Consider the following 23,284-nt stretch of genomic DNA (forward strand, 5'->3'; position numbering starts at 1 on the left):
ATATTGCTGTACTCCAATAAACTGAACTACTATTTTATTACCTTCTGGAGCAAATCAGCGCCCAACAAAGCTTTATATTATCAAAGCAATTTATGTCTGAATGCATAAGCAATTGTGGTAAGAAGACCAATTAGCAGGTTCCACAAAGGTCATTTGCCTGCCCCACTTTTTATTTTTTTGCATGGTTGAGTGGGAACATTGAAAGGAACCTCTGTTTCATTGTTATTCACTCATGTATACAGGTGTGAAGTTATTGGCACCCAACGGAAGCCAGTTAAAGACAAATGGAGAGACAGAGCTGGCATTATAGTTTGCGCCAATCCAAGTTCTTCATCATAACAGACGATTTCATGTCATTGTTTTCTTTATTTTGAAATTATGCCGTGCGATAATAGACGAGTCACATCAATGAGATAAACAATACATGTGTCTCCATCTGTAAATCTGGTCATCAAATGCCAGAGGCCAGCCAAAGTTAAAGAAAGTAGAGACAGGTGTTTGGCAATGAGCTGCTTTGTGGGAAATACTGACTAAGGATCTGACCAAGAAAATACTGTTTTGATCAGCCGTCTTTTTTTTCTTCAATGTCATCTATAGAGCAGCTGCTGGCTTCAACTCTTTTTAGCTCAGGGTCATGAAATCATCATAATAAAGTTGATAAGCCTGTTTTCTTAACCAATAACTGCTGTTGTGCTGGCGGTGTGCTGGGCTTTTTGCTTCTTGGAGGGATAGTGATCAGACTGTACTGAGATCGTTGCGTTTCCCTTCCCAATAGCCCAGCGCTCAGCGCAGGAGCTTCCCTTGGTGGAGAAGCAGAGTTTGGATAGCTACTCTGCCACCGGAGGTAAAAGGATGCTCCTGAGTGGCCTCAACTTCCTCCCCGACTCCAAGGTGGTGTTTGTGGAGAAGGCACAGGGTAAGTCAAATGTCCCTCTCCTTTTCTGCCTCCATCACTTCTCCTCAGTATCCCCTCCTGTCAAAATAGAGCGGGTCTTGCCAGAGAGCCACATGTGGTGTGCATTAAGCCACTATATTTTTAACTAAAGCGTATTTACATTTGCTGAAGTTTCCATTGCCTGTTCACTGGTGCTTGCCACAAGTTAAGGAATGAATCACAACCAGGGCATGTGCAATGTCTCTTTCCCTCTCTCTCTCACACGCTCTTTCCCTCCCTGACTGTTGCTTTTTACATTTCACCTTCTCGCTGACTTTCACCACGGTGGCTCCATACCCGTGGTCATGCCTGCATGTCACTGGTTCATGGTTAAGAGGCTATTCCCCTTTTCTTTTTTTTGGGGGGGGGCAGATTTTGCAGTCATGTGTTTCCTCACTGTGTGGGAGGGAGTAATGGTAAAAGCATCACTGATGACGCTTGCAAGTAAATTATCATTTCCTAAACTGCACCGACTAGTAAATTAAAACAAAGGTCAAGCACATTGATACCTCGGATGTTGCTGAAACTTTCTGCTGCTTATGATGGTGAGCTCCAAGGAAGGAGGGAGAAGGGAGACAGAAAAAAGGTATTCTATACCTCTGATTGCGTTCACCAGCTGATTCATATTGTCTGCATTGTTTAACGTTCGTAGAATGAATCCCCATTGGGGCTTCCACGGCAGCCAAAGGGGGCATTTCTAATGACTGGTCATTTTAACTATCATCATGATTACCTTTCAGTTATAAAAAATGGACACCCATCATTATATCATCATTTATGTAAAATATCAAACAGTTCTAGTCTTTTTTTTCATTCATTCATTCACTTTTCAACTCCATCAAATCACAATCATTTCCAGCTGCTTATGCATGAGTGCACTTACAGACCCCTTCTGGGCCACCAGTTAATTCAAGTAGGATGGAAATCTTTTCTTAGAGAAAGGCTGAGCATGAACCAGAACGTAAACGCATGATCAGAACTTCAACACATAGTGTGGAAGTCAGGCTGCAGTCAAAGCTGAGTCTGAAATGTATAATAACGAATGGAATACAGGGCAAGAAAATCTAGAATATTTTACTCTTTTCTAGACTCTTCCTTGTCCTCACCCTGTGAGTATCCTTAAGGACATTCGGGGTTAAAGGATCACCCGTACATGGGGCGGGGCAGCCTAGGTGAACTTGAGAATAAGGGTCTTCCTTCTCCTGGCTCTACTTAGTCATGCAGGGGGTTCCCCTGGAGAGGAAAGCCCATACATACACAACACCCTCTGCTATTTGAGACTCATGACCTCTTCTTGGTAGCATTTCCTTTTTTTTAACCCCCCTCTTTCCTCTCCGTCTATACCCAGGGTCCTCCATTTCCTTCTTTCTTCTTTTTTCACTCCCTCATTCTGCATTCTTATTTTATTCTATCCTCAATACCTGTTAAATACATTAGTCAGCGTGGAGCTCTGTGCTAGAGGGATCCCCCCACATTCATGCTTGCCATACAGCATTTCAGAAGTTTGTTTTCCATCTCTGTGGTGTCAAGAAGAAGCAAGGGAGACAGTGAGATACCTGTCTGTCTGCTACTTAGTCTGCTCTTATGCAAAAGGTTTTTGACCAACCACTTCCAGTGTCTTCTAGGTCAAAAACTCCATTGAAATAAAACATTCACTTTTATACATTTGCATGCCCAGGCACATTCAAGCAGGTTTGAGTGAGGCAAAGTACTTGTAAGAAATATATTGCAAAAATATTGCATTTTGGCATTGTGATCAAGGAATCCTACTGTATAATGAAAGTTGCAGAATTATCTGATTGTTGGCTTAAAAGGGCCTTGAGGATAAGGAAAAGAGGAAACCGATTAAACGCCTAATTATATACCAATTTAATTCTACAACTTTATTTTCCCCTGGACAAATTCATGACTTAAGGTACCAATGAAATACAAGGTACCACAATAAATGCAGACATGTGCTTACAGACGCAGTGGGACACGCACACACAGGTCTGCACACAGCACTAATCACTGCTTTTCCACAGCGCTGAAAGCTCTCGGTGTCACTGCCATCAGATCAGGACGGCTTCGCACTTTCCAAAATTGACTCCAATAAATACCTTCCAAGAGATTCCACAAGTCCTTGGGAGCAGCAGTTGTTTCAGAGTCCCAATCCCAACGTGTGTGAATAATCATGCGATCATCCAAGTCAAAGGGTGATCGCAAACAGCACAAAAGTATTTTAGCACAAATGGGACCGCAGTAAATCACAAATACATTTATTTATTTGACTGAATCCGTTTGCTTTTGCACTTTCAAGCTTGTAAGCACTTTTAGCTTAAACATACCCAGATGCCTGTTTTAAAATTGTGTGCCATCTACAATGTATCACCAAACTCGTAAATAATGGACGACATCAGCATTTCAGAGTCCGTCCCATTAACAGTTTCTGGTTAAGTGACGAGAGGGGAGCTGCATGCAGTCATCCTCTGCAAATCATCTAGTGTGGTGCTTGTGTGTCACAAATTTACATTTGTTTGAGGCATCTAAAAGTTGGAAAATGGCTACTTAATTAAAATCAAATAAACTTATTTGGTGATTCAGGAAAAAAATCTCCTCTTATGCACCATAATTTCATCATTGCAAAATTCTGAATGCATTTTTAGAGGAGCATAAACTTAAATATTTCCTCCCTCTGGTTTTCGATTCCACTTTAATCCACAAATGAACACATCTCATAGCTGCTGCCACTGCAGCAAACCTTAATGTGAAAATAATTACTTGTACTTTTTAAATGGCACATCCTTCCCCAGTTTTCCACTTCTGATGCAAACGCTATGCACCCACTGCATGAGCAGTCGTGTATGTGCGTGCGCACTATTGCCGTTAGCCTACAGGCCTGTTTGTGCTGTGCAGTCGGAAGAGTTTTCAGTGAGTAATCCAACAGGGATTCCCTCAAGAGGGGTGAAACGGAAAAGACAGGACCTTCCGAGGCCATGTAGACGGAGACGAGAGGAAGTGGAGAAGAAAAGGGGGGAGGCAGAAAAAGTGAGGACTTCCTTGGAAATCCTGCCTGTGACCTTGACTGCTGGGATAGTGTATACAAATGATAATATCCTGCCCTGATGTTTAATCTTGTTGCCAAGAAAAGGGTAAATTGCTCCAGGTCTCCGCACAAAGCTTCATGCATTCACGTCGCTTCCATAAATAAACTTCACTTAGTTCATCCGAGGTAAATAACTCGAGCTGCTTTCCTAGATCATCATAGATCACACTTAGCAGGGAGTGAAAATTGATAGTTATAGTCCCAAAACCAGAGGTTTTCGCTCTGCTGAAATGTCAACCGTCTTTCCAACAGTAATTATTCTTATTTACTTGAGCTTCATTTTGTTTGGTTCAGTTTTACGCTTATTCTATGACACTCGCATGTAGAGTTTGTGTCAGCTCTTTGGTTTGCCCGACCTGCTCTTTTTGGCAATAGAGTCAGAGCACATACCTGGTGCACCTATTGCAAGTGTGTGTGTGTTCTGGCTTGTCCTCCTTTCCATGAGTCGAACGAGTGCTTGAGGCAGGGAAAATAGAAATGGAAAGACAGACAGACAAATACAAGGAGAGAGAGAGAGCTGGGGAAAGCCTGCACTCTGACTCAGAGGGGAGGTAAGGGAATTCCCTGGTGAGCTCGATAGTTTTTACATCTGGCTGGATTGGAGCATTGCCTGGAGCTCTGCAGCACCGCACAGTCTGGGCTACAGCTTCCCCACCTCTGCCTTCAGGATCGCCTATCTCACAGCCAAGAGAATTCAGCGTAATCCGTAACATTAAGGCAGCATGATCTCTACATCAATACCCCTAGGCTATGACTCTTGTCTCATGGGAGACCCTCAAAAGCAATGAAATAACTGGACTCTTTTATAATTCATACACAGCAGACAGAATGGAATGTTATCAGGGTTCAATTCCAATATTGTTTGTACTGTCTTTTTTACTTCCAGCATTCAGCAACTCTAAACAACAGACAGATATGTTGAAGTAATTCTGCCAGTTTGTCTCGACTGGTCTTCATCTTAAAGTTAACATCACCTGCACGATTTTGGCTTACTGGTACTACTGCAGTATCAGGTCAGCCTCCACCCCTGTCTGAGACTACAGTATACTGTGTAATTAGGATGGTGCACTGGATCCAAATCAATGGTGTATGTAATTATGTGTAATAATTGTACCCCAATGGAGCTGCCGAGGCTTAACCTCAATTTTCCTCCCTTGTCTAAAATTAACAGGTCAAGAGTGAATCATGCAGCATTTGACATAAGGATACAAGATTAAACCTTTAGAATCCTATATTTGGCTGCAACATAAACCTTTTCAAATCTTCGGCTCTGAAATGTGTTTCATTTCATGTGTTTCTTGCACCTTTTTGGAATACTGCTTCTTTGGCATGTATATTTATAAAAGTAAAAGTTTGGCTCATACCAGACAGACGCCTAGACTGTTATCTGGACTCCTCCCTTTCGTCGGACTGATCTGAACACGTTATGGGCAAACAATGTTTGGCCTTTTTTCTTTGTTCCTCATTCAACAACGTGACTGCATTGGAAAAAGTGTATAACATTACAGAAGCATTTTCAAGCAGGTAGCAGGAACAGGGTGGTACTAAAACGGAAAATAAAACTTGATGTATATCAATAGGAAAGAGCAAAATTATATTTCTGAAATCCTCTCTGCAATAGCTGAAACAATACGTCTGTGCTGTTTCACAAGACAACCTACGCAATTAGATACGTGAATCAAATGTTCCATTCTCAAAAAGAGTCACGTGAAATCTCTTTGGTTCGTGGAAGTTATTCTCCACTACAGAAACGGTTTGAAGGGAAAACCAGGCCTGGAAAATGAAAAATTGATAGTTCACATTAAGGACAAAGATGTCGTTACTCAGCCAGCTTTGGTTTAGCAATTACGAGCTACGAGTCTATCTGAGAAGCGATGGATAAAAACCAAAGCAGCGCCATTTGCTTAGTGTCTGTAGTCATCGTTTTCCCTTTGATGATCATCACCACCTCGGTATTTTGCGTAGGATGTCTTTATCTTTGACCAAACTGCTGTCAACAAAAAAACAAAAAGTAGGAGAATTAGTTTGTGCTTGATTTACTATAACAGCAACAGTGTTGCCGTGTTTTCGCCGTGTTCACAACATTGTGTTTTGGCACAAAAAAAAAAATGAAGACGGAATAACTCCAAGAAGCCACTCCCTATATGTGGTCTAATTGCCTGATGAATGACTGTGTTGTATTGGCTGTCTTATGTTGGTGTCAGTCTTTGTGGATCCCACTTGAACAAGTGAGTCACGTAGAAGGAGAGGAAGTGTTTGTGTGCATCTGCCGGTTTCTTTTAAATACGAGATACAGCTCCTGTGCCATTGTTCTGTGTTTTTCGAAGGACAGAACAAAGGTAGAATATTTTGCACTTCTGTTGTGTGTGTGTGTGTGTGTTACGTGTGGGTGTAGGCTGTGCAAAGGAGGAGGTGCTGTCTGGAACAGAAGCGTTTTGCAGATGTTACAGGGAGGAAGGAGGGAACGGAAAGTTCTGTGGTTATCAGTCGTGCAGCACTTTGCTGACTTGCTAAGGTATGCCAATTTTTGGCTCCATCCCAATTCAGTTGCAGATTTTTGATTTGGTATGGAGTGATAATTGAAATGTTCGGAGAGGGGGGGGACCTATAAATGGTGAGAGAAATGATAACAAGGAAGGAAGCGAGCGAAAAGAAGTTCCAAAGACATGTTTATTGCTGGAGGTCGGGATTGACGTTGTAGTCTAAGGTTTCCCTCTTGGAGCGTCTCCCAGTGTGGAGGCGGGTGACATTCCCGAGACATTTCCCTAGACGTAACACGAGCAACACTCAGCTCTGTTTGTTTCCGCCTCTCTGACTTACTTTGACCTTCCATACCCTTCCATGCCAACGTCACAAGCTTTTCGTGTGTTTACTTCGTGTGTTTACTTCCATTTCCTAGTCATCCACGTCATCTACAGTGCACCAAAAAGCTATGTGCAACTCTTTTTCCCCCCCAATTCAAATAAACAAAGCCCTTATCTGATCTGTCCACCATCTGTTTTCCCCCTCGCCTTAGCTTTAATATTGTCATTTTGAAAGAGATATCTGCTGATGTTCACTCCCTTGAATAATAAAGCTGACCACCTGCCCCCACTTATTGCGTGATGTGAAAAACATAAAGCTGCCGTCAGTTATTTTGAGTCTGATTGTCTCATCTGATGACTTCCTGTCCCAGAACAAAGTGCAGCATTATTGCTGCAACTGCTGCCCAACGTACAGTAGCACTACCACCGTGCCCGTGCTATTGCTTTTACATGCTCTGCCACTGACACAAAGACTGGTCTGTGTTACTTTTATTTCAAACAGCCATAATGACTCATCAGCTTCGAAAAAAAGAGAGAGAGAAAAAAAAAGTCACTGCGGTCGGTGCTGATTGCCATAACAGAGCTCAGAGCGTCTGTTCGCTAAGGTGTGGCATGAATTCACAGAGAGGTTGAAGAATGTGAGCTGAGCCTTTGCAGGCTCCCGGCAGCTGCACCACAGGCCTCTCTAGTTGCCTGGTAGGAAGAGAGACCTGCTCACCACAGCAAAAGAGAGATGAGAAGAAATTGAAGTTTGTCTGCATTTTTTTTTTTTCTGCACTTTCATTCAGTGTCAGAACATAAATGAGTGAAGGAAACAGGATCAAGGATCTAATAGACTCAGTTTGCCATCACAGTTAAAGGTCACTAATTTATCAGATCTAAGCATGCAATTTATTCTCACCTTTTTTTCGACATTTTAGTTTTAATCAATTCCAATTTAATGGATTTATGTAAAATAAATACCCTGGTAATTATTTTTCAAAACCTGCAAAAGCTTTTCTTTTTTCTTTTGTTTAATCCAGGCTTTAGACGTTCTTGGAATTTTGGCCTGGTGAATGGCAAATTGCCACCCCGAAAGTACAGCCCTCTTCTTCTTCACTGATATAATACCCTACTGATTATAGCCACCCTCCATTTAAGATCCATTTGGATCCTACTAAATATTGTATTTTATGCTTTTGTCAATAGATGGGCATCATCTGTGGGAGACAGAAGCCAAAGTTGACAAGGGCTCCTTCAAATCTGTAAGTGCACCTCGCTGACGTGACTCAAATGCTCCTGCTCCCTTCAGTCCTGTCCTCCCTTGACACTTTCTCCTCTCCTCTCTCTGTCATCTCCTCATCTGTCCCATGTAATGATGTAACCTTTGCTAAGGCATTGCTAGTTGCAGCTCAGACAGCGATGATTAGTCCATGCAATCCTGAATGGAATTTTCACCAAATATCCTCACACTGATGGAGTAAACAGTGCCTTTCTCATTGTGATTTGCATCTGAGACCGTTAAAATAAAACCACTTACCGATTACAAAATGGTAGCATTAAAAACCCGCGTGTGTGTGTGTGTATAAACAAAGTCATTCAGCCCTCCCAGAATAGACAGACATTTGAAGTGCAGTCTTGTGACGTGGTGAATTGGACCACGCAACCACAATAGATTGCACGGCTGCTGTTACCTTCCCCTTGTCATGCGAGCCATAATAAGAAATTAAACCACGCCACTGACTTTACAGACACTGTCACACATTTAAATTGTGTTAATATGAAATGAGCGTAAGGGAATCGTCAAGAGAGGAAATGAAGCAAGTTTTTGTCCTGTCGCAGACAAGACTCTGGAGTTAATTAGGATTTCACTGATGTTTTTGTCTTAGATCTGATTTCAGGGCCGAGAGTGCCACACAGGAAGACCTGTTGGGTTGCTTGTGATGACACTGTTTTGATTTTCTGATGTCATTCATCAGCACAGTTTCATGCTCCCCCACATGGCCCTTTTTGTGTAAACTTACGGAGACAAGTTGCACTCGCATTTTCTCTGATGTAAACCATGTGCATCTAAACGTGAAAATTCTAAGATGTTTTTTTGACCTTGTTATTTCACTCAGGTAAATTACTCAGTTGCATCATGAGGGGAAATATTCATGTCTAATTGGCCTGTAGGGCTGGCTGGCTGGCTTGCTATAGCCCCAGATGCTGGGAAATTAGTGGGCGTACGAGGCTCGGCCGGGAGACGTGGTATGGGGAGATGAAGCCAGTGAAAGACAAATACAGTTGCGCGTTTAATTTGTAGACCCAACAAAGTAGGGAAAGACAGCAAGAGAACAGTGCCCCACTTCTTAAGTCAGATGCCTCCAGCCTACTTAAATTGCTCCAGCCTGCCTGCCTGCCTGTGTTTTTATTGCCATCTAGAGCGCGCTTACTTTCATTGGCTAGAACAGAGAAGAGAGAGCCATGTGCATACGCATTCAATCGAACCACCACCCCGCAGGTTTCTTTTTCATCATCTGAAGGGCAGACCAGGGCTGAGGACGCACACCCTTCACCTCCAAACCTCCAAACCTCCACCCTCATCACTCTCTGCTTCCAACAAAAGCCTTCCTTCTGTCTGTTTAGGCCCCTGCAAGAATGACAGCCATCCTTGCAAATAGACTCAAACACTGGGAAAAAAAAATCCCTCCATGTTTCCTTGTCAAATACAAAGCAAAGTCAAAAGTCCACATCCCTCCAGACTTGTTGAGGTCTTGCCTGAGCGGGAGAGGACAAGTGTGCTGCTCTACAGGGAAGCATGGCTGTGCAAACAAATAAGCCAGCTCACTCTCTCCTCTAGCTGTATGGGGACAAAGCTAAAGGCCTGGGAATTTGCTCAGTGACAAACAGGGTCATTGGACAAAACCTCATGGGCTCCACTACAGGTTTAGTCCAGACCAGCTCATTTAAGCCATCTACAAATAAGCAGAGCCGTTGAGCTTCAGAAAGCCTTACCACACATTTACAGGATTACATGCTTTTTAGGCTGTTAGAGGAAGCATCTCATGTCATCTTATTTCTAATGCAGAGCGGTCTTGTTGTGGAGATCCCACCCTACAGGAACCAGAGAATATCCAGCCCAGTGCAGGTTAACTTCTACGTCTGCAATGGCAAGAGGAAGAGGAGTCAGTGCCAGCGCTTCACCTACCTGCCTCCCAATGGTAATCTTCATAAACATGTCTCACCTTTAATAATTACCACTGACAAGCTGCACAGTTTACTTTCCATCCTGTAGAGTATTTCTCCATCCACGGTAGTTTAACACAGCCGTCAATGCGCTAAATGTATGGCCGGCGGTTGAGTCAGTGTTTTTTGTCATCATGGCTGGCAACACCTGGCTGCAGTCTGCGAGCGAGAGGCGTACCCGCTGAGTGACAGAACCTCCGAGCACTGTTGATGTAAAGAAATCCCCCCCCCCCCCCCTTGCATCCCGACTTTCACGCCCCACCTCACATAGTGCCCTCCTGGTTCACAATCACACACCTATGCATGTGCATCTAGCAGGCAGTGCTTTGCCCTGTCATTCGTGTAGCAACCTGAAATTTCAGAAATACCTCTCTCTGTGTTTCTCGCGAGTGTTTATAGATGGCTCTCACATTGGAATTTAAGGAATTCTTTGGCATCGCTTTTCAGAGCTTATATATATATATATATAAGGAAATTCGGATTAATTTACATGTGTGGACTCTTTTACTGTTGACCTTTGATCAACTTCATTGAAGCAGGAGGGAGTTTGTAAGACATCTGCTATGTCTGGCATCTGAAGGTGGGTTTGACAATGCTCCGTGTCGAATTGATTTTACCACAAAGCTGGTTTAGGAATTCCAATCAGCAAACCTCCATTTACAAGGCCCTCCCTCGCATTATGATAACCAGTGAAATCCATTAGATCAAAACGCTGGTGTTGTGTTTTCATTGATCACCATCTAATGGCTCCAAAGTTGCACTCTTTGCTAATGAGATGTCGCGTTAAGCTCATCAGCAGTTGTATTTATGGCAACAGAAGATATTTTTGTTTGAGGCTTTGAGGGAAAGTAGAGCAGGACTCTTTTGAGATGGCTGGTTGAGGAACGAGTGGATTAGGGGACTGCGTGTGCGGCGGACAAGCTCCGGCCACATGTAGAGTGTCCATTTCATGTCGTATACACACTTCCAAAGAGAAAGAGAGAGAGATTTATGCTGAGGGTTCTCAGCCTCCACGATGCATCTCTAAGTCATTTCCTTGAGCATAAACACGGCTCTAATTAAAAGATGACTTGTGCTCTCTCTTTCACTGCCAAGTAAAGCACAAGCACAGTGCGGGACCACACAGACGGAGGCCGATGTCGCCTCAAAGGAGCATAATTAACTCCCAAGTGTCAAAGTCAAGGGACCCCCCCGAATCACAAGCTGTTGGGGTCTATTTTCAGATTTATCATGCTTTTAAAAAGGCACCCATTAAAACAGACAGCGCAACATATTTCTGAAATCAAATAATCAGTGTTAAAATCAGAGGAAATCCTCAGGGTATAATTTACAACTTTGGCGGATTGGAGCTGAGACGAAACTGCCACCAACACTTGCTTCGCATCGTCAACGAGATTTAAATGCTGGCTGACTAATCAGGGTTCGGAATCGTTCACAAGGAATAAACTACCAATCTCGTAATCAGTGTAAAGAGAGCCTCAGTGAGGATTGTACTGCCTCCATGGTGTCAGTGCAGCAGCACAGACCGAGGAAGTCCGACCAAAGCTGTTTGCTTTTGAGGGTTTCAGTGTACGTGTGTCAACACTTAAGGAAGCAACCGCCATTGTGGCTGGCCGCAGGTAGCCGGGGGATGACACCCACACACACACGTAACATACACGCCCATAACACACACACCCATTTGTCAACGCTTTTTTTTTTTTTGCTTGCTTGCATGAAAAGACTCTTCCGGCCTGCTGTCCCACTTCAAGCTCAGTTTTGGTCACGGACGTTGTTTAGAGCGAACGCGTCTTTCACACTCTGGTGTCGCTGCTCATCTATAAAAAGACAAAACCAAGCCTGAAAATAGCCAAACTTGTTTGAAACAGCCGAAGCATGAAACACTCGCTGGGGACGCAGATCTATGCTAGTGAAAAGCCACCTTTATTTTCCACTCAGGTCATGTGACCTTGTTATCTTTTTTTTTTTAACAATGGTGCAAATGTGGCTGGCACCTGAAGACAAATTCAAGTTTCACAATATAAAAGAGTTTTGTTAACGTAACATTATCTTCTGGTGACACTCCCAATGTGTCATTACTGAATTACCATCAGTACGAGAATGCACAGGAGAATCACAGCGACTCTCCCTGTTGCCCGGCGACAGTTGGAGAGGAGCCCCAGTGACACGAGTCCCGACTCTTTTAGATCTGCCAAAACAATTTCATTGGGATGAATTGTTAATATTTAATGTGTAGGAAACACCTTCTGTGAAATCTGTCATTAGCATTATAGAGTATAACAGAAAGACTATGTAGATCAGTAGCGCTCATGAGCAAAGTAAGCATTCATAGGAGCCTCTGAGAAGAAATGAGTAAAGAATGCATTGAAGTCAAATGCATAAAATGTGCACAATAAAAAGCCAGTAATTTGCCTTCAGCAACGACTGTAGATCACAAAGACATTTGATGTTCACGCGCACCATCATCAGCGTTTGGGGTTTCAAGTTTAAGTCCTCGCTTCAGACGTACACACGGTACAGATGTCCTCATCTGGCTTCTGAAATGAGCGTCGCTTTTCCGAGCTTCCATCCAATCATTCTTGCGTGAGCGGGGATGTGACGCGTTGCTCTTCAAATCAGAACCAGTTTTCAAATACCACATTAAACGACAAATGCCAGAGAAGAACTGGCAGCGGCCTACGCTGAAGGGGAGAACTTCCCCAACCCCTTATTTTACAGGCCAATTGGAGATTCCTCTGTGATATCAAATTCTATTCTTAACGCAAATGGGTGCCGACTCCCTCCGCTGCCTGGTTTGTGGCTGTAGTTGGAGAGGGAGAAAGGCAGATATTCTTTATGTGACACATAAAGGAAACGCTGATGAAGAACACACATTGTTCTTTATTGTAAATATTTGCATATGTTTTTCAAAAAACCGGACAAAGACTAAAATGTTTTTATCCGCTTGGGGGCTTCACCAGCTTCATCCACTCCATATTGAGGCCCACAGTATACGTGGTGTCCAGATTGCATGCACAGGGGGACATATAGCACCTTTGAGATAATTAAATACCACCTGCTACATGTTAAAGTTCCCTGCAAATGCATTTATAGAAATATAAAGCTTAGCATTTCTGCAACAACACTATCATTGATCATTTATAATTCTAAACAATTTATAATTGTCTGTTTGCCCTCCCAAATCAAATATATTCATCCGGACGGAAATGATCCCGACTCCCATCCCCTCCAGTGGAAATGAGTGCTTAATAAAATAGTCAGATCAGGAATGATAACATTAATCGGAGCAGACAGAGGAGAAACTGCCACAGATGGAGAGAAAAGCATGTGCAGAACATCAACTGTCTGTGGGCCGTAACCCACAGGTTGAGAGGAAATAAAAGCCAGCTGAAGCTGGGACTCGCCTGGTGAATCTGCTTTCTCAGCTCACATACCGAGTGAAAAAGGAGACACAGAGACGAATCAAGCTGGCAGAAGACCACTGCTTGCATCTGTAGCAGGGGAGGGAGAAGGAGGGCGAGACGTCTGAAACGTTAAATAAAAGCTGTTCGTCTCGATTTTTTATAAGGAGTACAAATTACAGAAAAACAGTTGACAAATGAGCTCACTGGAAATAAAAAAAACTTGTTTTAAATGAGCTAAACCCCACCTGTCAATTCCAACTGGATTACATGGTGTGGCCGCAGAATGGCAACAGCGTACCTCGTCAGCGACTGCATATTCACTATATTTGCCAAAATAAAATCCCCATTTAGATACGAAACAAAGGGAGGAAATCTTTAGACTTTTGGGAATTATGTTAAATTGAATTAATCTTAATTAAAAAGTGTGCCTAGATGAAGCCACATGCAGTAGTTAGACACATGGGCGCTTTCATTTCTCTTATTCTGTCTTGACATTAGACGTGCACTTTTATCTGCACTGTACCTGATAAAGATATACAAGATATAGATATATATAAATAGCTAAGAAACCTTCCATCTTTGTAAAGCCCCTGCAATAAAATGTTGCACCTCTACTATATTGTTTTTTTTTCTGAGCCATCAATCTGAATGATGAACTTAAGAGCTGCAGCTACAATGTGCTTCAGCTCCAACGTGACAAAGCTGCTGTTGAACTGAAGCCCACAGTGATTAAATTAGATTACGTTTTTTTTTCTTTCATGTGACATTACTACTTGGCTCCGTGGCGCTACGAGCATCACTGAGGGAAGTGTGTGTGGCGGTAGTGTGCACCATGTGACAGGCTCGTTACTCCCAAGGCTGTGGGAGAGGAGGCCCGTTCATCATGGGACTCACCTCACACTGCTCCCGGAGATGCCAGGCCTGCTCCCTGGGCTACGAAAGCAGACCGAGTTGACGTAAATGCGCTCCCTTTTGCATGTTGTCGCTGCATCCCAGAGGCTGCACACGTGATCAATGCCTTCTCGAATCCCGCAAAGATAATAACACGTTGATAAACAGCCTTCCTTTTTTTTTTATGCATTTCATTTGCACACAGTGCTTTTTGCTTTTATTCCGAAGTTTGCCTTCATGCAAAAACCAGTGCACAGTTTGAACAGACATCTTATTCATATTGACATCGGTGCACCGCTGACTAAATGTCATTTGGAGTGAGCGTATAGCCAAGAACTCTCAATGGTTGGCGTCAAACACTTACCACGCCCATTAACACGTTTAACAATGTTAGAAATAGAAACAGTGTGTCCATTGTGACTCAGACGTCTTTGCTATGCATCTGGGTATCTTAACACAGCCCTATTGGTTTTGTTCTGGCACTGTCTGAGAATATGTGTTCTTACATAATAACTCAGCAGTGGGCTTTAAAATCTGGAACCATCTCTCAAGCTGGGCCACACAATTCTGCTATGTCTAATTAAACCTTTTTTTATATATAAATACACTTGACACTGGAAGCATGTGATACCCGTCAGTCAGAACTAATCGGGAAACAAGACAGACATCATGCAGTGGACTCGAAATTAGAAGAGGAGGTGGGACGATGGAGTGGGGTCACTGCACTCTCCTGCATTAGCTGAGGCCTGAAGCTCCCGAAACCACAGGCACTGCTCCACAGCCTCTTAAAGCGCTCAGGCGGCCTAATCAAAATCAAATCATCTCCTTTTTTACCCCCACTCTCTCCTATCTTTTTGGTCCTGGGAGAAACAATTACTGCACAGTGTGGAGGCAATCGGGGGGTCCTGGGCTCTGAGCAGCGGCAGCAGCAGCAGAGGTTCGGTGCTGCTGTGCAGCATTAAAGTGCTCTTTTATTGTATATCAGAGCTGGAGGAGAGTCCAAAGAAAATAGGTCTTATTCATGATCAGAACCAGCTGTGGCTTTCCACATTGATGACTCATCCATTTTTCTTTCCCTCTTATTCTTTTGCTTTTTTTTTCATGGTGTGGTAAAGAGGGGTGCTGGTTGGGAGGCAGGGCGGTTTCTCTCTGAGAGCTCGGCCAAGTTGACATCAAGCCCGTATCCACTGGTGGTTGTTGGGATTATGAAGAGTATCACAACCACAATTATGCCTGCTCATTGCAATGCTGAGTCTTACTTGCGCACTTATTTTGCCACGTGGATTCCCTGCAGATTTTTTTTAAAAGCTCCACCTTTCTTTCTATTTTTTTCCCCAGTGCCGATAATAAAGACTGAACCCAGTGATGAGTATGATTCTCTGGGGACTACGAGACTGCCCATGCATTCAAAACCCTATTACAGCCATCCCAGGTTGACTCCCATCCTGCCTGGTGCTGATCCCGATGTCTGCTTGGTCAGCGGCTACCCTTCATGCCCACCCCGCCATCATGTCATGTCATCAACACCCCCAAACTCCAGCCCCACCCTGCATGACCTCTCACCTGTGTCATACAGCAAGTGCCTACCCAACAGCCCCAGCCATGGAGCGCCACCAGGCCCAGGTGTACCCCACATCCAGGAGACTCCTGGCTGCCCCAGCCTCGCACACCCAGCATCACCGGACCACAGTCCTTCCTTAGGGATGTTCCATTCCCAGTGCAGCCCAGGGCCTCATGGTTACCATCCAATCTATGCCAACAGCAGTCCTTCCTCCTCCCCAGCGTCCCATCCCTCTACTCCCAGTGGGACGGCAGAGAGCCCAGTCCTTCAAGCATACAGCCCCAGTCAGGCTCAGGCAGCAGCCAGCTCACCCAGCCTGTTACCTGAGGATGCCAGCCCGCCTTCGATGGCCATCACCGTCAAACAGGAGCCCCAGGAACTGGACCAGATGTACCTAGACGATGGTGAGTCAAGAGAAATAAGGTGCACATAGACTTGATATTCGGCACAGTATTGTGCTATTCAAGATGAAAACGCTCTCTCAGTGCCCAAATTCTTTTTGTTTATGCATCACATTAAGTTTATTTAACATATTTTGCTTATCTGCAAGCCCCCCCCCTCCCCACACACACACATAACCGCGCCCTTGCTGCACATCTCAACGTTTCCTGACTAAACCGCGGCTCCAGATTTACGTCAGATTTGTTTAATTTTAGACCGGGCAGATTTATTTGCTTTTGGTGCAGCATGTCGCCCGGCTCGCGCTGCCCAGTTGGCAGCTTTACTTTGCAACAGTCGATTGCCTTGATGGGATTTTGAAACAATCTGTCAAAACATCAGAGTCCCGAGGTCAGTCGGGGTCAAGCAGAACAAAAACAGCGGCACACGCGTAGCCAAGCAAACTGTTGCACCAATGACTAACGAAGGAAGCAAAACAATGGGTAGGGGTTTCCTGAGCCGAGCATCCCCAACCCCCCCAAGAGCTCTCTGGGAGGGACACTGGGCGGCAGGAGGCGAGCTTTTGTTTTCCTGTGCTTTCCCCATGGAGTCGACACCATGCGGCTGTCGTCATCAGGGGAGGCTGTGGGGTCAGTGGTCTCCCCCTGGCAATAAATCCAGTCACACCGAAGGGACCTCGTCTGTTTATCGCCCTACGTGTCCCTCCCACATTATGTCTGTCAGGTCACCAGCCTTTTATCAAAGTTAGCAGAGGCTGCAGTTGTTGTTCTTCAGTATATTCATAGAACACATCTTTGGCACTGTGCCCGTTCGAAATGTTAAACACTAGTGCAGTGTCTGTGTGTGTGTGTGTAGGTGTGCGTGTGCGTGTGTGTGTGTGTGTGTGCGCTTCACTCCTCTGCTCTGGGACTTGAGGGGTGATAGGCATGAGGGGACCAGGGGAGTTTTGCTGTGGAACTGTAATTGAGTTGAAAAGCAGTCGTCAGCATATCTGTCAGTCCTGATGAGTCTCATTAGTCCTCACCTCATAAACAGACAATGGACACACAGGGGATGTCTGTCTGCTATCAACTACATAAATTGATTTCAAACTTCTTCATTTCCTTTTTCTTTTCTTTTCACTCAGTAATTCAGGAAAATCCGGAAATCTAATTTCAAAAAAGAAAAAGGCTCATCTGAATTTCTTGGCAGAGGCTTCCATTTCAACATTAATCAAATAAAGTGAAACTTTAGCTTTGTTTTCGACCTCTAATAAGGTTCACAAGGCGTCTCTTTACACCAAAAGTATGAGGACGGGACATTGTATATTAGAGCTACGGTGTTTCTCCTTCCCTTCATTGTCACTTTATCAGTCTAGAGCTCCATTTCAGTGTCCAAATGTATACCGGCAGTGATTACAGTTGCATTAGAGACGTAGAGGAATGTGTATCGATTGAGCAGCGAGACAGCCTCTTGAAAAGCCTCAATGTGCTACCGTTTTACATCGCCTCACGTCTGGGCAAGCATCTGCGGTGAGCTGCCAGAGCCCTTAGAAGTGTGCGGTGGTAACTGCATCTATGCTCCCAGGCCCGGCCCCATCCCAAATCCTTCAAATGAGCCTTAAGCAGAAATAAATAAGATCAGGAGGCGGCTCGCAAGGCATCCCGATCTCCGTCCACACGCATTACCTCTGGATGTTAGCAGAGCTGAGCGCTCCATTAGAGAGGGAAGACAACCAGATGACCTCACCACAGCAGCAGTGATTTAACGGCAGCCATGTAGAGTAGCGTTGCTCCCCAGCAATTGGGGGCCGGTGATTTGGAGTCTGCCGGAGCACGCTTGATCTTCCCCAAGAGTGGCGCGCGCCTCCCACACATGAACGCCGAGGCCTCCGGCTCTCGTCAGTCAGATGAAATGTGTCTCTCTGGCCAGGCCCAGATTTTACGCAGCCCCTGAGAAATAATTCAACTTATCAACGGTGAGCTACTGTACCACAAGGACCCCCCCCCCCCCCGCCATGCATGGTCTCCATTGTAATCTGACTAACACTTCCCTCTGCTGCTCTGAAGCTGACTATCTCGCAAAGGCACGAAGCGATTACTCGGGTGTCTACAGCGCGGCTTTATGGGAAGAGCCCAGTTGGCAGTCAGATTTACGTTGAGGTCATTATCGCTCACACCTGAACTGAAGGCAGCGGCTCAGCAAAGTTTAGGGAATCGAAGCAAGATGAGGATCCTGATGATGCTGGACCGCTCTGTCTGGTTGCCGTGGTTGAGTCACCATCGTAAACAACACATGGTGGGGCTCACGTAAGTTATCAGACCTTACTCACAGCACACAACTCCAAGAAAAAAAAACCTTGCATGACTTCAGAGTGTACAAAAATAGATTGGCTAAGAAGCCGCCGCTTTTACGGGTGCCTTGCTGGCTCAAAAAAGAAACAATAAAATTGCGGCATGCTTTGTCACCTGTCTGAAGGGTAGCCGTTTCTGACCACCACCTCTCTTTCTCTCTCACGCACATACCTTCTATTTTAATATGGGGGACCTGACTTTAGTGATGTCATACCCTTCACTTTGACCTCCATTACTGGGCTTCCGAGGTGTTTTGCTGTGGATCTACGCACGTGTAGCCGCGGCGTGCCGTCTGAGCTAGGTTAGACCAGACTGCTGCCGTGTGCCGTCTCTCATTAGCTGCTGCTGTGATGGGTGATATCATGAAATGCTGCTGAATGCAGCACAGCGTAAAGGAACAAGAGCTAATCAGGGGGGGGGGCAGATTTCTACCAGCTGCCTCTCTGGGAAACAGTGAGCCCTTAGTCCTCCCCCCCCCCAAAAAAAAAAACACAGACAGAAATGCAGCTGCTGCCGATTTCTGACATTTGACATATGTGCTCTGATTGCCTCATGTTGCAGGGTAGTTTTCCTTGTGATTGTTTCCTCCTTAAGTCAGAGCTTTTGCATTTTGAAACAACCCCCCCCCCCCCCACCAAACTGAAAACAGACTTGCTGTAGGTCATCCTTCCTTCTTCCATACTTCCCTCATTCCCTCTTTCGGTAACAAAAAAGGCATCCTAACATTCCCGTTAGTATCTCCGTCGACCGCGATGCTTCTGGAGGCAGCACAAGGTTTTCCTCATGGAAACTTTTACACATCCTGGCATGATGCCCAAAACCCCAGGACTCCGCAAAACCCCTAATGATGATTGAGAGCGCGTCCGCACCGCGCTGAAACATGCTGAGTCGTTAACATTGGAGTGTGCCGCAAGACTGGCTCTGGCATCGGCGGCGAGCAGACGAGAGAGAGAGAGGGGTTTGGGGGGATGGAGAGGGTGAAGTGTCTAATGGGACTTACGCCGCTCCTGTATGCATATAGACAGTATGTATTTGTGTGTGTGCGTGTGTGTTTTAATAAGTAGAGTCAGCTAGATGTGGAGGCAGGGTAAGAGCGACAGGCTTTCACAACACTCCAACTCTGACCCTCCGGCCTTTTGGGAGGAGGTCAAGGTCCCGCTAATAGTGCACACTAAGAAAGACTGTCTGCCAAGAACACAGTCTCCTTCCACAACAAGCTATATTGACACGGGCAAGAAGAAGGGCGATGGCATTTTTATCATTTCTGACCACAAAGAGGATGTGGATTTTTTATTTGTTTTTTACAATTGTTGTCATTACTGAATTCTTATATTAGGAATCCTGTTTTTCTGGCAGCTTCGGAAATGTTGAGGTAAAGGTTTGGGCTTGTTGGAGAGGATTTACAGCCACAGGGGATATTTAATAGGCAGGTTTGCACTCAATGATTTACATTCAAGAGTCACTGACCGATGAGGCTACGGTTTCTGTAACAGCAACAGATTTAGATTTGATTCAGTTTTTATTCATTCTAATGAAATAATCTTTAGTTTAAAGAAACATGATCTCCTATCTTACTACAGGAGTCATCAATACACTTAAAGACACAAATGCATTAGTCACAAACTTGTTAATTTAACACTGGGAACATTTGCAAAGTCAAAATTGTTGGTGGTGGTGGTGGTGGGGGGGGGGCACATTCCTCACAGCAACGTTCCCTGGAAATGCTGAAGTCACTCTTGAAAAGTAGACGGTCCATCTAATCAGAACTTTTTTTTTTTGTTATCTAGAGTGTGGAAGTTACAATGGAAGTTAAGTAATGACGATTGCCACGGCGCCTTTGCAACACAAGGAGGAACGGGATAACCTTCCCACCCAGTTTCCTCCTACGTCTTTTTTAGCTCCGTCTTGTTTGGCTGAAAATGATCGCCTTTAGGTTTTTGGCTGTTATTATTAGTTTGCGTGCAAAATGTAATATGAAACTGACTCGGCTATTGTCCAAGATACCTCGACACTGTTTGCACGACAATGGCGCTGTTCTCACAGTATTAGCACGTAGCTCTTTGTAAAAAAAAAATCATTGGGCATATTATTGGTTATGATAATTGCTGCAAGATGATTGTGTCGGAATTCAATCATTGCGGCAGGATGCTGCCTTCTGTGTGTGTGTGTGTGTGTGTGTGTGCGTGCCAGGGAATCTGGTTTGGTTTCAGTAACTCTGGCATAATATCCACAGTGACTGAGAAAGAATGTGTCTGCTGATAAACTGCAGAAAAGCTTTGATTTTCTGAACAAATTAGTTCCTCTTGTGCCTGGCGTCTGATACGAGCACGTTTAGATTTGAGAGTTTGATTTTGATTTGCTCAAATGTCAGAAATGTGTGACCGAGACTCGCTACTGTGAAGACTAGCCCTGCTTTCCTTTCATTATTCCAAGCTAAAAGCGGACACACAACGATAGATGTGATCTCCTGGCGTAATTAAAAGCACAGACTTCAAATGATAGTTCTAAATTAATATTCCTTCAGGTCATCATTCGTCATGCAGTTCTTATAGTTTCTCCTGACGCAGTGGTTTAGAGTTTATGTGGCTCGCATTCTGAGGCTTGGAAACACACGTTGAAAAAGCCACTGAGCCACATGGATCACAGCGGGTCAGGACTCAGACAGGGCCTGTGGCTTGGCTGGAGTCTTCCCATGTGCATCTGTGATCATGGAGCCATCACCTCATGTCAGAGACACTCATTACTGATTCATGATATGACAAATGTTAGTGTGGTTGAGTGCCTTGTACAATATTATTTGAAAGTATTTCCCCCCCCATAAGGGCATGAGGTTGCAATCTGTGCATAGGAGACGGTTGTGTTTCATCCCTTAGACATCCATTCATCCCTTTTGTTTATTCTGGATTTAATCTGTTTTCTGAATCGGATACTCAACATGCAGGATTGTTTAATTTGCTTATTTGTTGTTTGGTTTAAATAATCTGTAAGCACAACTAACATTACGGCAACAACACAAATCTTGCACGGTCACAGAAATCATAAATCTGTCCCGAGTCTAGAATATTTCCTGCTGGCATTAAAAGTATGAGCAGATGGAAAAAAAACATTTTCAATCCAGACACATATAAATCCCAAGTGAGCGTGATTGATTGATTTGCATTGATGCGCATTTCCCTTTCTTGAATCTCGAACGGGGGGAGGTCAGGGGTCAGGATCATATCCTGCGGCTCTGTTTCAGGACAGATACGGACAGTTGAGCGTGCTTAAATGATTAGTTTCTCCATTTTGTGCAAAGAACCGCACGAGCAGACACTCGCTTCTTCGCAGTTGCAATGTTCCGAGCTGGTATTCTGGGGATGTAAATAACTGTGGCATCATTTTAACAGGAGCAGGTCTGCCTCCCAGACCACTTAATAACAGTCCGCCATCTGAAATCTGTTAGCTCAGTGAAATAGTATCCTGTTGCGATGGATGTCAACAGAGAGGTCTGATCCAGCCCAGTGGGATGAGGAAAGCCGTTGGGGTTTTGCAACTCTTGGCAGCGCCTGCCGTCTCCTTCATGTGCAGATACTCTCGGAAAGAGACGGTCGGGAGAAGCGGCCGCAAACGGAGCGCTGCAGTGAAGTCCCGGTGCTATCTATCGAAGGACTGAACCAAATGAAAGGAAGGCAGCATTTCACTCTTATCTAATTTGTCTCAGCCATTGTAATGTTGACACCTTTGATTTAGTGTGAGGCTGTGTCACAGCTTGTGGGCCTGGAATGGAGGAAAAGCAGGAAGCTGCGGCATGTCATTTTTGTGTCTTGAGATTTCGGCGTCGTGACACACACACATTCAGGAATTATTCTACGAGCATTAGAAAGAAGCAGGTCAGCCATTGAAATAAAGGAGTCATTGACACAGACAAGCAGACTAGAAGAAAAAGGGGAAAATCTGAAGTGGAAGAAAGTAGCATGCGATCGTTTTCCCTGGCATCTTCTCCCACTGCCCCCATTCCTCATGCACACACAAACACACACAGAACACTCTCCTTTCTACAGCTGAAAGTATTCAAACTGAAAGTCAAAGAAAGATAAACCGGGCTGAAGTTAAAGATCTTATTTTCTTCCTCTCCCACCAGTGGGTCGATTGCAGTGCAGAGACTTACGCAGTGGGTGAATGGGTTTACTTCAGGCGAGGGAATGATCATAAGCACTGAACTGCAAGTGCTCTGCCGTTGACAGGTGACCCGCCACGGTAGTCAGGAAGCTCAACAGGTCCCTGGACTCTCCTGATTCTGCTCAGCTGAGCTCCGTTCCTCTCAAAACAACATGCTTACAAACAGGGAACTCCTGTAACGCTCGGCGATCCTTATTCATAGTGTGAAGCGTCCAGAGACGAAATGACGAAGGGCTGCAGGCATGCCACACAGAAGTCAACAATTAAGGTGTTTAGCTCAGAAAGGCAACAAGTTTTTTTTTCTATTGCTCTGCTGTGTTTACCGTGGAAAAATCTCCGTTTTCAAATGACCTTCAAATTAACTCAAAATAGCGCAGAGCTTCAACAGCCTCATGCCCTCAGCCACATCACGTATTTACAGCAGCACGTCTGAATATATAAACAACTTTATCAGAGTTTTCTCTTGTGAAATCAATGCTGTGTTTTCTGAAAGGGCTGAAAGGGTATT

The 23,284-nt window shown here is 44.6% G+C and overlaps 1 protein-coding gene across 1 annotated transcript in view; it reads left to right on the top strand.

Moving 5' to 3' along the window:
• The window catches only part of LOC137913498 (nuclear factor of activated T-cells, cytoplasmic 1-like), a 39,866-nt gene extending 17,050 nt beyond the window's left edge, over positions 1-22,816 (top strand). The window contains exons 6-10 of the mRNA XM_068757180.1: positions 776-916; positions 8,012-8,067; positions 9,873-10,005; positions 15,664-16,309; positions 22,753-22,816. Coding sequence (XP_068613281.1) covers positions 776-916; positions 8,012-8,067; positions 9,873-10,005; positions 15,664-16,309; positions 22,753-22,816 — 1,040 coding nt within the window. The remainder of the gene's footprint in view (positions 1-775; positions 917-8,011; positions 8,068-9,872; positions 10,006-15,663; positions 16,310-22,752) is intronic.
• Positions 22,817-23,284: the final 468 nt, after the last annotated feature.

The sequence above is a fragment of the Brachionichthys hirsutus genome, chromosome 3, assembly GCF_040956055.1.
Source record: "Brachionichthys hirsutus isolate HB-005 chromosome 3, CSIRO-AGI_Bhir_v1, whole genome shotgun sequence".
Lineage (NCBI taxonomy): Eukaryota > Metazoa > Chordata > Actinopteri > Lophiiformes > Brachionichthyidae > Brachionichthys > Brachionichthys hirsutus.